This window comes from Nerophis ophidion, linkage group LG02, assembly GCF_033978795.1.
Source record: "Nerophis ophidion isolate RoL-2023_Sa linkage group LG02, RoL_Noph_v1.0, whole genome shotgun sequence".
Taxonomy (NCBI): domain Eukaryota; kingdom Metazoa; phylum Chordata; class Actinopteri; order Syngnathiformes; family Syngnathidae; genus Nerophis; species Nerophis ophidion.
In genome coordinates, this window is record NC_084612.1 from 16029372 (window position 1) to 16048399 (window position 19028).

General features: G+C 38.7%; 1 protein-coding gene across 3 annotated transcripts in view; it reads right to left on the reverse strand.

The window, feature by feature from the left end:
• The window catches only part of LOC133537142 (protein unc-13 homolog C), a 400509-nt gene that overhangs the window by 186313 nt on the left and 195168 nt on the right, over positions 1-19028 (reverse strand). For all 3 annotated transcript variants that reach the window (XM_061878045.1, XM_061878036.1, XM_061878053.1), the window contains exons 13-14: positions 16898-17054; positions 14645-14713 (exon numbers count right to left, since the gene is read on the reverse strand). In XM_061878045.1, coding sequence (XP_061734029.1) covers positions 14645-14713; positions 16898-17054 — 226 coding nt within the window. The remainder of the gene's footprint in view (positions 1-14644; positions 14714-16897; positions 17055-19028) is intronic.

Here is a 19028-nt window from a genome sequence, read left to right on the forward strand (position 1 = left end):
TTTACTGTTAATATCTGCTCACTTTCTCTTTTAACATGTTCTATCTACACTTCTGTTAAATGTAATAATCACTTATTATTCTGTTGTTTGATACTTTACATTAGTTGTGGGCGATACCACACATTTGGGTATCGATCCGATACCAAGTAGTTACAGGATCATACATTGGTCATATTCAAAGTCCTCATGTGTCCTTGAACATATTTCCTGAGTTTATAAACATAATATACATTTAAAAAAAACGAAAGAAGATGGTGTGATGCCAAAAAAATATTGACGTAATCATAGTCGAATCAACTAGATACTAGTGGATGTTACGTATAGATCCACCAATTGCGTTTGTTTACATTTTGACGCCGGTGAGCTACGGTGTGTAGAATAGAGTTTTATCGTCATTATTGCAGTGAAGCATGTTTAGCTATTCCTCATCCTGCAGGGATGATACTTGTTAGAAACTTACTTTATTTGTCACCATGGAGGCGAAGATTAATGATTTAGAAGTAGCTAAAACACTGTCGACTGGGGCTGGACTTTAGCCGCTAACTAACAGGCAATGTCTTAAAGCACCTCTCTTCCTGAAGGTGTTTCATTTTTAAGCCAAAATGCGTCCGTTCTCGCTTTTCTGTCTACACACTGTGTCAGCTTGTAAGTACTCTGTGATTGTGCGCTGCCGAACATGCTCCTCTGCTCGTAAAACCAGCAATGACACGACGTGACGACGCGGGTGGAATGGCGAACCGGTATTTTTCTGGGGCGCTATGGTACCGAATATGATTCATTCGTATTGCGGTATGCCGTACAATCCTAGTACAAACGCTCACAGCTGCTAAAACCAATGAAAAGCGTGAATGCTCTTGAAGCATGCATATGGCGATTGATCGCCGCTATAAATCTTACCGACTTAATTTTCATTCATTGTCGGTTAATTGACTTATCGAACATCGGCCCAAACCCCTCGTTAGTAATTTGACCTTTGACCTGAGTATGGTTGTCACGATACCCAAATTTCAGTAGTTAAAACCCATGGATTTCCACGATTGTCAATACTTATTTGACACCACTATTATACTTTACTACGAACTCACGACAGTATTGAGAAAGGTTTCAAACTTGAGATCAATGCGCTTCAGCATTTTGTTTGCACATAATTCAAATTGCAGGATCAGCTGCCAAGACGTAACTAATCATAAGAAGACAAAAACCTGTGGTGGCCTTAAATCCTACAGTATATTAATACTGTGCTTATAAATAGACTTAGACTTAGACTTAGACAAACTTTAATGATCCACAAAGGGAAATTGTTCAACACAGTAGCTTAGTTACAATGATGGAAAGTGTAAGGATGGAAAGGACAATGCAAATATGCTCATGAATAACAATAATAGTCAAATATTTAATATTTAGGAAAGAACAGCAGTGGTGTGGAGCCTTTTTGGCATATAAAAACAAAGAATCCATCCGTCCCATCCATTTTCTACCACTTATTCCCTTCCAGAGTCGCGGGGGGCGCTGGCGCCTATCTCAGCTACAATCGGGCGGAAGGCGGGGTACACCCTGGACAAGTCGCCACCTCATCGCAGGGCCAAAAACAAAGAATATTTTTCCTAATATTATTTATTTCATCATAGAATCAGTTGTACTGAAAAAGGCTACCACGTTAAAGACAAATCCAACTTGTCTCAACATTTCAGCTTTTTCTCATTATGTTATGCTTTTTTTGCTCCATTTTTTCATTGTTGCTGTTTTTTTGTGTTTATTGTATTCTTAAAATGTGGCAATGGCCCATAAAAAAGGGCCTGCATTCAGCAAATGGATCCCAGGCCAGGCGACATGACCCGGATGGTAGTGGGGCTGTCCAGAAACCTGAGGGTTCCTGGTTCGAATCCAGCTTCCGCCACCTTGCTCCCAGTGCCATCAACACTGGTGTAGTAATGTGAATGGATGTTTGGTGTTGGTCTGAGGGACTTACCACCCTTAATATGAATGCAGACTCAATGAATGATGATGAGTTGTCAGTTTTCTGTAAAGCGCTTTGAGGTTTTAGGAAAGCGTTGTATAAATCTAATCCATTATCCGTCCATTCCTGGTGAAATAAGTAAACTAGTACTGTTCAAAATTTTTGCCAAAAGACAGAAAAGAGTCTCTTGGATGGGGGTCTTTAGCTCTTTAGCGACGCCCTAGTGGCTCTCTAGAGCTTTTTCAAAGATACATTAAAATGGAAAAAGTTGGGAGGAAGTAGATTTCTTGTTTCAATATTGTTTCTGTAAGAGGAGACATTTGAGACACACCTCCCTCATTTTTAAAGCCCACTATTTATCTTAAACATGTTACACTGATGAGAGAATTTAACGAGTGCCGTTTTGTCCTACTAATTTCGGCAGTCCTTGAACTCACCATAGTTGTGTGGACAGTGACACAACATTTTCTTTACATGTAGAACTTTCTCCTACGCTGCCACAGAAAGATGCGTTTTATGCCACTCCTTTGTGTCATTTTGTCCACCAAATGTTTTATGCTATACGTGAATGCACAAAGGTGAGCTTTGTTGATATTTTTGACTTGTTGGGAGTGCAAGACTGCCAGCTAATCAATACTAACATGCTGTTTAGGCTAACGGTATGTCCATATTGCATCATTCTATTCTAGAGGTATATTTGAACTCATTTAATTTCCGTTATTTATGTCCTCAGTGTATTTAATTTAATATTTCCATGCCTCATGACACATTATCTGTTTGCAATATTGGCTGCAATTCTGATAGTTATTTGTGTGCTATGTTGTTCCAGACCACAGCAAACGTTACCCAGCTACAAAGATTGTAATAAATCCAGTAGAAGAAGACAGCCTGCCGTTTCCTGTAACTTGGACACACACATCTATACCTTTGGCCATTGTAAGACTGTAATTCCCAGGAGTTATCTCACCCTCAGATAAGCCTCCGCTTTACTAATGTTTTCCATTTTTGTAAAATTGTGTACAACAAATATATTCAATTTCAACATTTCTGTCAACGAATATTTGAGTCGGCCTGTGACACATAGTCATTTTGATAGTAGGCTAATATAGCTGATGTTGACATTTACATCATTATAAGACTCATACAAGGCATTTTATGTTTTGCGGCTCCAAACTGATTTATTTATTTATTTTTTTGTATATTTGGTCCAATATGGCTCTTTCAACATTTTGGGTTGCCGACCCCTGCTCTAAGCTGTGTTTTCTTCGCACTTTTAGAACTGATAAAGTTTTGTGGTAATGCACCCTCCTTTGGTTAGTGGGGGCGGATCTCCAGTGTCACTCCAACAGCGAATACTTATGTGACCGCTTTAATTTGATTACTAATTAAATGCATGGTGCAAGATAAACCGCTCACTTTTAACATGTACCTTGACTCACAAAATATAGCAACAAAGCCACTAAAGTGCATTACAGACAATTTTTTTCGCACGTATTATTCTCTGGCAAACCAGGCGCGTATGAGGTGTGTTGCGAAGGCGAGTTATGCCACACCTACAGTTATACTACACTGCCACAGTTCTTTTATAATTTGCTCATGAATTGGCGTAAACTGGAAGCACCAAGCCCACATTTGAGACATTAAGCTGCTACTTATTACCTACGCTTTAATCCCTGCGGTTTATGAAACGTGCAGCTAATTTACAGATTTTTCTTTGCTGACGGCCATAATGCAAATAGTTTAAAAAATAAAAAAAAGCAGCAAAGAAGCTGAAAAGTTGTGGTATTGTTTGTGCTATGGCGCCTACATTTGGAGGGGTTTACTCAATGCAGGTGCTGCAGTGCCCTTCTGTTCACACTTCAGAGCTTTCAACCGGAAGTACAAGTGCCATTCCGTCCTCATGTAGTCCTTGGCGTCACTACTCGTATGGATACTTCCTTTGTCACTCCAAGCAAAGTTTGAAAGTTTTACAGTATAACTAAAACGGTTCATACTTGCTAAACCGTCCCACGTGTGATGTTTGTTGAAGTGTTTTCATGCACATTTGTACTTGCTAATGTAATCTAACCAAAAGTAAAACTGAGCGTTTTTGCTCAAAAGGATTCTAAATTCATCGCTCCAAGCAACATTTGTAAGTTTCAAAATTTAAATGGCACTATTTAAATTTACTAAACTAATATGCAAACACGTTTACAAGTGTCTGTGTTAGCAATATTACCTCACATTGGCTCTCTGTCTGTTTTTTTTTCAGTTTCATAAATTCCTCCGTAAACTCACGAGACGTCACCGTGACGTTATTGAATCTGTTTAGCTGGTTGGAGAGCTGGCTTCCGCAGCTAGTGGGTCCATGACGATGACTTCTGTTTTGTTTGATAAGCCATTTTACTGCCGTGTTACTGACACCATTTGAAAACATGTAAGGTATGTAAATAAACATTTACAAAATCCTTATGTGGAAAAAAATAAATTTTGCAACGTATATATCTGCAGCTTTTAGTTCGGTGCGGCTAATATGTATAAAAAACATTTATATATCTCTATATACAATATATCCATTTTCTACCGCTAAATATATATATATATATATATATATATATAAATATGCATCCATTTTCTACCGCTTATTCCCTTTGGGGTCGCGGGTACATATATCTATCTATCTATCTATATATATATATATATATATATATATATTTTTTTTTTTTTTGTGAGTGCGGCTTATATGATTTATATGCTTATATGCTCTATAGATGTTATTCAGCACTGACTATGTGCTTATGCATGAAAAGCAGGTATCGGGTTTTTTTTTTACGTGTTAGTATCGACTTTTGACAAAACTAGAGATGAGTGAGCTACAGAGGCCACCTTGTAGTGAATGCCAATTAAAACACTAACTGACTACTTAAAACACTAATAGACTGCTTCCATGGACATAGACAAAATAAAGCTGCCAAATATTGTTTCCGGGGGAGGTGACCATGATATTCATGATATTGACCTTAGCTGAAAAAAAGACAGGGTTCTTGCTCTGACATGAAAAATTTAAAAAAAAGTTTTGGGGAAGATTTGTTGAACCTTACTTCCAGCAAAAAGGTGACAAGGACCGTGCCTTCAATTTGACCTTTTTCCTCCGCCACCGCAGCCATCCAGGTTGAGATATCGCTCAAAAATTGATAGTTTCTCCTCTGACACAGACAAATAATCCCTGAAAGTTTAAAGGAGAATTTCTGCATAGTATTGAACAATGTTGCAGCCAAGAAACCTCTACTGGTGGCTGGGCCAAGTCCTAACTGTGGTGCCATCACCATACTGTACATTATTGTAGTTTACTGCACAAATAGATCAAAGAAGAACGGACCGCGGAAGTACATAAAACACCTCGACGCTTTAAAAAAAACAAAAAAAAAACATTAAAGAGCGGCACAACGCCCCGCCTGCCTGCGCTCATCATCAAACAACGCGGTGTGTGTCGACCAGGTCAACCAGAAAATCCTCCACGTACAGTAGAACATCTGTGCCGCGAGAGCAAATGTTGGAACGTCACCAAACTACTGACCATGAAGAATCGACCTCCATCGCTTAAACAAACATGATGTTGGATGGCATGTCAGGAGATTGCCACTTGTTATTTAGAGTAGCCTTTTTTACAGATAGGAAGGCAATGTAGGTACATTAGTCAGTGTAGAGCAGACCTGGGCAAATTAAGGTCCGGGGGCCACATGCGGCCCGTTGAGTTTTTCAACCTGGCCCGTCGGACATTCCTAAATATTTTTTTTAGATCTTTAAGATGGAAAGTTGAGCTGCCAGTATGATGTACCGTGATGTTTTCTAACGACCGTAAGTCTTGAACTATACAAAGTATTTCAATGGTTGGAATCTGTGTTTATGGATGATATACCAGTTACTATGGTAATCTAATTAGTTACAGCAGCTCAGACGAGGCACCAAGCAGTGTGGGTGGAAGAAGATTTTCACAACAAAGTTCTAAAGCTAGGTGATGTATCAGATACAGTGGGGCAAAAACGTATTTAGTCAGCCACCGATTGTGCAAGTTCTCCTACTTAAAATGATGACAGAGGTCTGTAATTTTCATCATAGGTACACTTCAACTGTGAGAGACAGAATGTGAAAAAAAAATCCAGGAATTCACAAACAGCCCCAAAGCATGATGTTTCCACCCCCATGCTTCACAGTAGGTATGGTGTTCTTGGGATGCAACTCAGTATTCTTCTTCCTCCAAACACGACGAGTTGAGTTCGTACAAAAATGGATACATGGATGATACAGCAGAGGATTGGGAGAATGTCATGTGGTCAGATGAAACCAAAATAGAACTTTTTGGTATAAACTCAACTTGTCGTGTTTGGAGGAAAAAGAATGCTGAGTTGCATCCCAAGAACACCAAACCTACTGTGAAGCATGGGGGTGGAAACATCATGCTTTGGGGCTGTTTTTCTGCTAAGGGGACAGGAAGATTAATCCGTGTTAAGGAAAGAATGAATGGGGCCATGTATCGTGAGATTTTGAGCCAAAACCTCCTTCCATCAGTGAGAGCTTTGAAGGGTTGACAAAATACTTATTTTCCACCATAATTTACAAATAAATTATTTAAAATTCCTAAAATGTGAATTCCTGGATTTTTTTTCACATTCTGTCTCTTACAGTTGAAGTGTACCTATGATGAAAATTACAAACCTCTGTCATCATTTTAAGTGGGAGAACTTGCACAATCGGTGGCTGACTAAATACTTTTTTGCCCCACTGTATATCAGATTGTAGGTGGGTTTATTTTGTACCCGTCGCATTCATATTTCATTGATTGTTGCATTTTTGTTGCGTTCCACTTGATTATAAAATGTGTCGATCGAAAGAGGGTGTGATGTTCATATTTTTTCAATATTCAATGTTTTATCCTTAATAGAAAAAAATAAAATTCCATTGTTTTTTTAAAGTGGTCTGTCATACGTTTTTAGCATTTAATCAGACATTATTGTGAGGTTTTGTATTAGTGTTCATAAAAATAGATATACCAGCCCCCAGACACATTTTTTTTCTCAAAATATGGCCCCCGAGTCAAAATAATTGCCCAGGCCTGGTGTAAAGGTTGTATACTACCGTGTTTTCCAGACTATAGAGCACAAAGTAAGTTGCACCCATGAAATTTCAGAAAAAAAACACATAAATTAGCCGCACTGAACTAAGCCGCTGATATATACATTTTCAAATTAGTTACTGACACGGAAATATACAGTACATGTTTATTTGCATACCTTCATTGTTTCCAAACGGTGCCTGTAAAATGGCTGATCAAACAAAACAGAAGCCATCGTCATGGACCCACTAGCTGCGGAAGCTAGCTTTCCAATCCGCTAAACAGACTTTATATCTCCACAGTGAAGTCTTGGTGAGTTTACCGAGCGGTTTGTGCAACTGGAACAATACAAACAGAATGCCATCGTAAGTTAATAATACTAACACAGCCACTCGTAAACATGTTAGCATGCTAGCTCATACTATAGACGCCAGCGTCATTACCTTACCATAGCACGTACAAATATGCATGAAACAATTGCAGCAAACTTGTTCTCTTTTTTTCACTGCCTCACTTTAAGCTAGCTAGCTGCTAAGCTATCGGAGTTAAGCTAGCCCTGGTTGAAGCCTTTTCTTTCCCATGGAGAGGTTGTTCCTCTTAGAGCAGTGATCTCAAACACGCGGCCCACGGGCCAGTTGCAACCCGCACCTTAATATGAAAATTTTATGTCGGTGCGGCCCGCGAGCTTTATATGAATGGCGCTTTACATTGTCATACTTGTATTCACATGGTTTTCCGGGTGACTCCCAATTTTCAGTACCCCGCCAGGGGTATTCATTCTCTCGAAAATATCACCCTAACAACAATATTAAGGGGGCATCGTGGAGGCACTGCCTTAGCGTCCTCTACACCCTGTGCAAACAGTGTGCCAGCCCAGCCACATGTTGTATTTGGCTTCTCTAGACGCAGTAAGCTACTGCAAGACATAGTTGATTAACAGCCACACAGGTCACACTGAGGGTGGCCTTATAAACAACTTTAAAACTGTTACAAATATGCGCCACACTGTGAACCCACACCAAACAAGAATGACAAACACATTTTGGGAGAACATCCGCACCGTAACACAACATAAACACAACAGAACAAATACCCAGAATCCCATGGAGCCCTATTTCTTCCGGGCTACAATATACACCCCCACACCCCCACACCCCAACCCCGCCCCCTATTGTAGCCCGGAAGAGTTATGATTCTGGGTATTTGTTCTGTTGTGTTTATGTTGTGTTACGGTGCGGATGTTCTCCCAAAATGTGTTTGTCAATCTTGTTTGGTGTGGGTTCATAGTGTGGCGCATATTTGTAACAGTGATAAAGTTGTTTATACGGCCACCCTCAGTGTGACCTGTATGGCTGTTGATCAAGTATGTTTTGCAGTCACCACCGTGGGTCTGCAGAAACCTCATTCAAAATGTGACTGGGCCGTCACACTGTTTATATGGTGAAAAAGCGGATGAGATGACAGGTTGCAGAGGACAATAAAGGCAGTGCCATCACGGCACACCCTTAATATTGTTTCCCGGGTGAAAACAGGGAGGATGATTGCCCCAGGAGATTATCGGGAGGGGTACTGATATTTGGGTGTTACCCGGAAAGATTGCGAGAGTTGGCAAGTATGTTGTTAGGGCAAGAAAGCCATTTAAAGAAGGTGAATTTATTAAAAAGTGCATGTTGGATTTTTTTAAGAAATATTTTCTTGCGGACAAGCCTTACCCAGGTTCTGCATCCAGTGGCCCCCAGGTAAATTGAGTTTGAGACCCCTGTCTTAGAGGAACATGTCCGCCAGTTAAAGCAGAGTAACTTAGTAGCATTACATACCGTGGACACGCTTGCTAGCGATAGTCATAATGAGCTAGCTAGCCCCCTTTGTAGCAGCCCTAATCTTAGCTGTTATGACGCACAACAGAATTAGCCCGTTAACTGGTCCTACACCCCATTCTACCAGTCACCATACCGCCATGTAAACTGGTAAAAATTTGGGGTCCATGGCATGATTGCGTTTTATACATCATCGCCTCATATTAGGCCGCGTTATATCGAACGATAAGTGTATCGTCTCTTCAGTCAAATAATTGCTGAATAGACGATACACTCAAATGTTATATGATTTCATAGGTGCCGGATGACTTATGGGGCTGATTCAAAATTAATTAAAATGATGCAATATGGTGTCTGTCTCTTTTTTTTTTGTAGCTTAGTTAAAAAGGATGGAAATAATAAGGATGGAAAGGATAATGCACACAAGGGCATAACAAGAGGACGAAAACAAAAGGTATAAAGTAGACCAAAAATGTACTGTAGTAGCAATATAAAATATAACATATATGTAATATTTACACATTATATATACAGTATATAAGATATACTGATATATATTATATTATTATATAATATATAAATTATAGAACAAATCCCAATTACCATGTACAATATTACAGTATATGTAACAGCTGCAGCGAAAAAAAAGGGGCAGCTTATTGGAAATATATCGATATAATACATCTTCTATACGAAAATTTTTTTATTGAATTATGTAGTTTAATGTTTTTGGATCATTACAGATGCACAAATGCGCTGTGGTGTTGTGATGGTCCACTGCGTTCCTGCAGAGCACGCCGTCAACATGCATGAAATAAATTCTGCTGTCTAAAGATTGACAATCGATATTTGCTGAAAAAATGGTCAGGCTATATATGTTTGTTGCGTGTTCAACAACATCGCACACAGGTTGGAGGGAATAATAACATGAATGTGGAGGGAAATTAGTGTTTCCATGGGCACATAATGTCAGTAGTACACGCACACACAACTTTAAATAAGTCGGTCGGAACTATTTTACATTTTACACCTGGTATTAGTTAAACAAAGGCAACACGCCTACTTATAGTACGGTACTTGCAATTTTAAAGTTTGCACACGCTGTTTAGCACTTGTTATATGGATTTTAGTAGGTCAGGCCTGAAGTGTGACCACCATTGTTATCTCGCACTACGTTAATCCTTTCGGGCATGCTATTCACCACAGCTGCACAAGTTGTTACTGGAATTCTTTTCGACTTCTACCATGAGGACATCACCTCTTGTGTGAGGATGTCCCACATGTGCTTATATGGGTTCAGTGTGGAGGTAACATCCTCGACCATTCCATCATCGTCACCTTCCTCAGCAAGGCACTTGATCATTGTGGGCTTGTTGAACAACTACCTTGTGGCCTAGTTCCTCGTTTTCCAAGGGAATAGACCAAGTTCACAAAAGATGAACATATAAAAAATAAATTACTTTTATTTAAATTCTTATATATATATATATATATATATATATATATATATATATATATATATATATATATATAAATTTAAATAAAAGAAATTTATTTTTTATATGTTTATCTTTGGAGGCATACATATATATATATATATATATATATATATATATATATATATATATATATATATAAATTTAAATAAAAGAAATTTATTTTTTATATGTTTATCTTTGGAGGCATACATATATATATATATATATATATATATATATATATATATATATATATATATATATATATATATATATGTATAGGTGTGTGTGTGTGTATATATATATATAAATATATATATATATATATATATGTGTGTATATGTGTATATGTATGTATATATGTGTAAATGCAGATATATCTGTACAAACCCCGTTACCATATGAGTTGGGAAATTGTGTTGGATGTAAATATAAACGGAATACAATGATTTGCAAATCCTTTTCAACCCATATTCAATTGAATGCACTACAAAGACAAGATATTTGATGTTCAAACTCATAAACTTTTTTTAATTTTTTTTTGCTAATAATTAACTTAGAATTTCATGGCTGCAACACGTGCCAAAGTAGTTGGGAAAGGGCATGTTCACCACTGTGTTACATTACCTTTTCTTTTAACAAACTTAATAAACATTTGGGAACTGAGGAAACTAATTGTTGAAGCTTTGTAAGTGGAATTCTTTCCCATTCTGGTTTTATGTAGAGCTTCAGTCGTTCAACAGTCCGGGGTCTCCGCTGTTGTATTTTATGCTTCATAATGCGCCACACATTTTTGATGGGAGACAGGTCTGGACTGCAGGCGGGCCAGGAAAGTACCCGCACTCTTTTTTTTACGAAGCCATGCTGTTGGAACACATGCTGAATGTGGCTTGGCATTGTCTTGCTGAAATAACCGGGGGCGTCCATGAAAAAGACGGTGCTTGCATGGCAACATATGTTGTTCCAAAACCTGTATGTACATTTCAGCATTAATGGTGCCTTCACAGACGTGTAAGTAACCCATGCCTTGGGCACTAATACACCCCCATACCATCACAGATGCTGGCTTTTGAACTTTGCGTCGATAACAGTCCGGATGGTTTGCTTCCTCTTTGGTCCGGATTACACGATGTCGAATATTTCCAAAAACAATCTGAAATGTGGACTCGTCAGAACACAGAACAATTTTCCACTTTGCATCAGTCCATTTTATACGATCTCGGGGCCGGAGAAGCCGGCGGCGTTTCTGGATGTTGTTGATAAATGGCTTTCACTTTGCATAGTAGAGCTTTAACTTGCACTTACAGATGTAGCGGCGAACTGTATTTAGTGACAGTGGTTTTCTGAAGTGTTCCTGAGCAAGACATGCACCTGGGGATAGGTTGATTGGCAACACTAAATTGGCCCTAGTGTGTGAATGTGAGTGTGAATGTTTTCTGTCTATCTGTGTTGGCCCTGCGATGAGGTGGCGACTTGTCCATGGTGTACCCCGCGTTCCGCCCGATTGCCAGCGCCCCCCGCCACCCCAAAAGGGAATAAGCGGTAGAAAATGGATGGATGGATGGATGGATGAGCCCATGTGGTGATATCCTTTAGAGATTGATGTCAGTTTTTCATACAGTGCGGTCTGAGGGATCGAAAGTCACGGTCATTCAATGTTGGTTTCCTGCCATGCCGCTTACGTGGAGTGATTTCTCCAGATTCTCTGAAAATCTTTATGATATTATGAACCGTATATGTTGAAATCCCTAAATGTCTTGCAATCGCACTTTGAGAAACGTTGTTCTTAAACTGTTTGACAGTTTGCTCACGCAGTTGTGGACAAAGGGGTGTACCTCACCCCATCCTTTCTTGTGAAACACTGAGCATTTTTTTGGGAAGCTGTTTTTATACCCAATCATGGCACCCACCTGTTCCCAATTAGCATGCACACCTGTGGGATGTTCCAAATAAGTATTTGATGAGCATTCCTCAACTTTATCAGTATTTATTGCCACCTTTCCCAACGTATTTGTCATGTGTTGCTGGCCTCAAATTCTAAAGTTAATGAATATTTGCAAAAAAGAAAAAGTTTATCAGTTTGAACATCAAATATGTTGTTTTTGTAGCATATTCAACTGAATATGGGTTGAATAATGATTTGCAAATCATTGTATTCCGTTTATATTTACATCCAACACAATTTCCCAACTCTTATGGAAACGGGGTTTGTATATAAATGTGTAGATATGTATGTGTGTATATATACATATATATATATATATATATATATATATATATATATATATCCCATCCATCCATTTTCTACCGCTTATTCCCTTTCGGAGTCGCGGGGGGCGCTGGCGCCTATCTCAGCTACAATCGGGCGGAAGGCAGGGTACACCCTGGACAAATATATATATATAAAATGTGTGTGTGTGTGTGTGTGTGTGTATATATATATATATATATATATATATATATATATATATATATATATATATATATATATATATATATATATATATATTAGGGGTGGGCAACTATTAAAAAATTTAATCGAAGTTAATCGCACCATTTCTCCGATTAATCGTGATTAACTGCATTGTATACACAAAGCCCAATAATGAATTCAAAAGTAGTGTGTAGTGCACCTTTATTGGAATATTCTCCTACATGAACAAAAGCGCCAAAACATTTGTTGTGCAAACACAATTTGAATCAGTACGTGTTACTCAGTTGCAGTTAAATAGCATATTTTATGAAAATCAACTCAAAAAATGTAAATACAAGCTTATTGCCACTGCCAGAGTATTTAAGTTATCCTGTTTGTTATGGAAAATAAATATAATCTACATACAAATCTCTGAGCCACAATCATAACATCCGAACAGGCAATTTCTGAGGTAACAGCAGAAACTTTTTTTTTTATCAGGGATCTTATGTTTAAAAAAACCTATATTATAGGTAGTGAGTGGGCTGTTTTAGGGAATTTTTGATCAAAGTATCCGTAGTAGAAATATTAATAATGTTGTGTTTATTATGCGTAGTGCACTTAAAATAATTACGACCATATCTAGGAATTGATATGATGGGAATTTTCCGATTAGTTGCTTGGTGCTTTGATAAACTGAACGCATCATATACATGGTACTATACTGTGATGTTATGAGTCAGGGAATTAAAGAACTACCCTACCCAGCATGCAACAGGAGTGACTAGCATGCGCGGTAGCCCGGTAAAGGTTGTTGTGTGTCGCCATGACGGCATCTTGTATGTTGTGATATGCACGCTCTGAAAGCAAACGTTAAGAACTCAGCAAACACTCCTCGTCTGCATTCTTCATAAATAAACAGACAACACATATACTCCGCTGCTTCACAGGCCGCTGGATGTAGCCGGCAAAGTATTCCCATGCTAGCTAGCCGGTCTAGCAAGCACGCGTCATTCAGTCCAAAACGGCCCGATCTATCCACATTCAGAATTGTCTGGCGGTCGTAAGTGATCCCGGAGTGACCACGCTGTAAGCCAACCATGGAATTTGCAGAATTGTCCGGTATTTTTGCCAAATGTTCCATCTTTACCAAGAGCCCCTCGACGCCGTAGCCCGTCCGGGCGTCGCCATCTTGTTAAGAAAAGGCGTTAACAAAATAAAAGCATGTAAACAACATACGCAAATACGCGTTAAAATAATTGTCGGTGTTAATAGATTGATGAGTTAACTCGTAATTAACGCATTAACTTGCCCACCCCTAATATATATATATATATATATATATATATATATATATATATATATATATATATATATATATATATATATATATATATATATATATATATATATATATATATATATATATATATGTGTGTGTGTGTGTGGAGTAGATTATCCTGTGCTTCAGAATGTCACAGTATATCTGGGATTCCTGTTTGTGTCAATGAACCACATATTTGTGCAATGCTGGCAGCACTCATGCAGCCCAAAATCATGGCCATTGATGTGTTGTTGATTGCTACTCAAATGCCTGTGTGTTTTCCTTTTATATATATGATAACAAGCCATACAAGTTGAAGCAACTATGTCCAAGTTCCAATCCAGTAGTATTGCCCCTCAAGAAGACATAATAAAAAAGGGTACTGAATGTGAGGCATTGTAAGGTGACCTTTGTTCTGTGTCATTACACACTGAGTCACATTGTTATAAATAGCACCTTCCTGATGGGTCGCAGAACACCTTTCATAGCTGCTATGAGCATAAATATTTAACAGTCGGAGTGTAATGTCTCCAACACGCTCGGTGCAAATAATTAACACTTACCCGATACTTGGACAGGTCGATCCGAAGCGAGTTGTGCAGCTGGTCCAGTAATTTCACAAATTTCTCCCTCTGTGGGGAACAGAAATCATACACATTTTAGTCACGATAACAGCAGCGTTTGGATCAAAACGGTTGTTTTGAATGGAAATGTACTTATTGTGTGGGAGAATTATTTCATCATTTCACTTTATGGCAAGATCAAAGTCTCATTGGCCAGTTTTTCAATACAGAAACACTTAAAAAAAAAGAAGGAACTACATTATGTGGCACAACTCTCCCGTCCAAAGGCAAAACCTAGTAACTCACTTCTAGCTGATTTTGAGAAAACAAAGGAAAACCAATCTTTCTTGATGCTGTCTTACAAAGATCTACAAAGTCATCAAACGTATAGATGTTTTCTTGAGCTTTCATTTTCTTGCCGATTGAGCCATGGTTTGAATCTGCTCTCATGAACGTGTGCCCTTTCTCCAGATATTTTATCACGATCTCGGGTGGGCCCCATTCTGCGTTTGCACATTGGGCAAGAGCCGTGTACAGCATCCAGTTTTTATTTTGACCTCCACAGTTATCTGCCCAAAAGAGTATGCAAGGGTAAGAATCAAGAACAATACATTTAATGAAGGTGCTTGCAACGTCCTGGGCCAATTTTCCAAATATCCCCTCGTGCCATAATATCACATAATCAGGTTGACCGTCAGCCCCCATTCGTGCAAATGTCTCATTTAAGACAATAAGGCGACTGACAAAGGAGCTCGATTGGTCCCTTGAGATGCTAGGTTTTTCTGTTGTATCTACGCGGTTATGTGGTAGTTGCTAGGTCCTGCCATGCGCGTAACAGCTTACTTACGGAACAAATTACAATATCGCATACACTAATGTAAAGCATATCACCTAGGAACTCCAAAATTATTATCAGCTCAGTTTTGACCAAAATTTAGTAACTGGGTTTTGCCTTTGGATAGGAAAACTGCTCAAGACTTATTATGACACTGGCATGGAAACAGGAGTTCAGAACATTCAGCTATAAAGTCTCCATCACTTGATTGCGGAATTAGTTACTATTAAATAATACAGTCTCACCTCAACTTGAGAGTGGCCACACTTAAGAGTGTTTTGATACAAGAGCTGTCTCTCGGCTGATTGTTATGCTTTAAGTTGTAAGCGAAAATTACAAGCGTCACTGCCATTAGTTGGTGTAACATATGTGGCATTAAACACGACAACACATCCGATCTTAGTCGCTCGAGCTAAAGATTGACACAGGTTTGTTTTTCCAACCATGGGAAAGAAGAACGTTAGTGTGAAAGGACAGTGCTGGAAAGATGAAGTGGATGAAATTAATTGAATTTAAAAAAATAAATCATCAAAATCATGAACGGGATTGTTGCCAACAATTCGAGCGTATCACAGCTGGTCTGCACCATACTGAAACAGAATGAGTCAGTAACACAAATGTGTTAAAATAATATCTAATCGGTGACCATTTATCCATGAAAATGTAAAAACGCTGCTGATGGTGTGTTTGACTAAGAGACATCCATCCATCCCATCCATGTTCTACCGCTTGTCCCGTTTGGGGTCGCGGGCGGTGCTGGAGCCTATCTCCGCTGCATTCGGGCGGAAGGCGGCGTACACCCTGGACAAGTCGCCACCTTATCAAAGGGCCAACACAGATAGACAGACAACATTCACACTCACATTCACACACTAGGGCCAATTTAGTGTTACCAATCAACCTATCCCCACCTCTAAGGAAATACTGTAAAAGTCCACTTTTTGGGTTGCAATTGAGGGTTAAATCACCAAATTATTCTAGAGCGCAGCCACCGCTGCTGCTCATTACTCCCCTCACCTCCCAGGGGGTGAACATGAAGATGGGTCAAATGCAGAGGGTCATTTCCGCACACCTAGTGTGTGTGTGACTATTGTTGGGACTTTAACTTTACGATAGTTCTATAAAGTAATGTAATAATACTGTACAGCATGTACCTTGAAAAGTTAGTCGCTACAATGCAATGCAATAATTTCCTACCTAAATGTTTGTTTTTCGTTGGAAAAAACATGACACACGTTAAAATTGTGCTGATCTAGGGAGGACAAGCACCAATTTAAATGAATTTCATTGTGAGACGTTGATTTGAGATACTGGTGTTTTGAGTCAAGAGGTCTGTCAAAGAAGCAATTATGCCAGTAAGTTGAGGTAGTAGTGTAAAATGTTATACATAAAAAAAAATCAATAATGCGTACACTTACCCCAAAATTAGAAGCAGCGAATCGGTCCGAAGCGGAGGCAGTGGTAGTGGTGGTGGTGGTCGTGTGGGCGAAGTAGGCGTTGATATTAGCGAGCAGGTTGCTCATCACTGCCGGCACACCAGGACACATGTACTTGGCGGACAAGCAGGAAAAATGCCTGCAGTGGAAAATGAAAGATGATTATCTATTGGTATACATGCTTTTTATTATTGTAGGGATAATTAAGGAGAACAATAAACATCATGCTGTACACATTCAACTTTAAAAAGCTTGGCTGGTATATGCACACCTGAATCAATATGTCCTAAGTAATCGCCGCATTACTGATGGGCCAGGCAATCTCCTCTGATAGAAGAGTTCATATTAGAAGAGATGAGGAGCGAGGCCATGAATTATGGATATGTATTTATGTGAATAAGAGCTAGTCCATTAAAGCCAAAGATGTATCAAGTTGAATTAGTGCTGTCTAGCGATTCATTTGAAAATATATATATAAAAAAAGATTAATCACTCTTCTAAATGTTGAATAATCACGGTAAATTACTTGCTTGCTTAAGTTGAATTGACATTAAAAATACCACAATGTTTTGGCGCAAATGCAATGTTGTTAGTCATACACGGATATTTTTAAATGTTACACTTCATTCATTTGCTAGAAACTTGGTGCCGACATACTAGTAGTATTGTATAAAGGGCACATTTCCAATTAATAAGTCAATCAGTCAGACTTTATTAATATAGCCCAGGGCTAGGGAACCTATAGCTCTAGAGCCAGATGTGGCTCTTTTGATGACTGCATCTGGCTCTCAGATAAATCTTAGCTGACATTGCTTAAAAACGATAAGCAATGAATAATTCCGCTGGTAATCACAATGTTAAAAATAACGTTCAAAATATAAAACATTCTCATGAATTTTAATCCATCCATCCGTTTCAACCGCACCTGTTCAAAAAATAACATTGTTATTAAAAATAATTAGAGACTTATTATACTCTAAAAATTTTGGTTTTACTTAAAAAATGCACGCATTTAGTTGTATTCAATGTTAAAAAATATGATATGGCTCTCACGGAAATATATTTTAAAATATTTGGCTTTAATGGCTCTCTCAGCCAAAAAGGTTCACGACCCCTGATACAGCCCATTCTGTAAACAGGCAAATGGCAACACAAAGTGCTTTACACACAAAAAAAACAATAAAAAGATGGAAAAAAAATAAAATTAATAGCTTTTAGCGTATTGTTAGCCCATTTTGCTGTGTTTGTGTGTATGTGCGCGTGTGCGTGTGTGTGTGCGTGTGTGTTAGGGGCAGCAAAGCCCTGTCTGTCTGTTATTTCATTGAACTCCATGGTGTTCAGGTATGAATAGTCTCCTATTGCTGTTGTACTATTTTTTCAGCTATAGTTATATTAATCATTAGTAATGTAGCAGCCTAGTTATGAATGGCAGGGTCCCTGCTATTACATGTTGATACAAATAAAACATTTACATAATAAAAGTCAACTAAAGGCTTCCCAAATGCTGTGATAAATTAAGCATGATGAGTTACACATGCACCTGGGGATAGGTTGATTGGCAACACTAAATTGGCCCTAGTGTGTGAATGTGAGTGTGAATGTTGTCTGTCTATCTGTGTTGGCCCTGCGATGAGTGGCGACTTGTCCAGGGTGTACCCCGCCTTCCGCCCGATTGTAGCTGAGATAGGCGCCAGTGCCCCCCGCGACCCCGAAAGGGAATAAGCGGTAGAAAATGGATGGAGTTGACTTGAAACAATGTTGCACTTTTTATATGTAGAAGAAAGGTTTTGTCATTTTATTTAATCAAAGCAACAACTTGAGGCAGTTTAATGTGGATTCACGTGGGCAGAATTATTATAGTGTTCCCAATGTTAAAAGGATATCAATCAATCAATCAATCAATGTTTACTTATATAGCCCTAAATCACTAGTGTCTCAAAGGGCTGCACAAACCACCACGACATCCTCGGTAGGCCCACATAAGGGCAAGGAAAACTCACACCCAGTGGGACATTGGTGACAATAATGACCCAGTGGGACGTCGGTGACAATGATGACTATGAGAACCTTAGAGAGGAGGAAAGCAATGGATGTCGAGCAGGTCTAACATGAT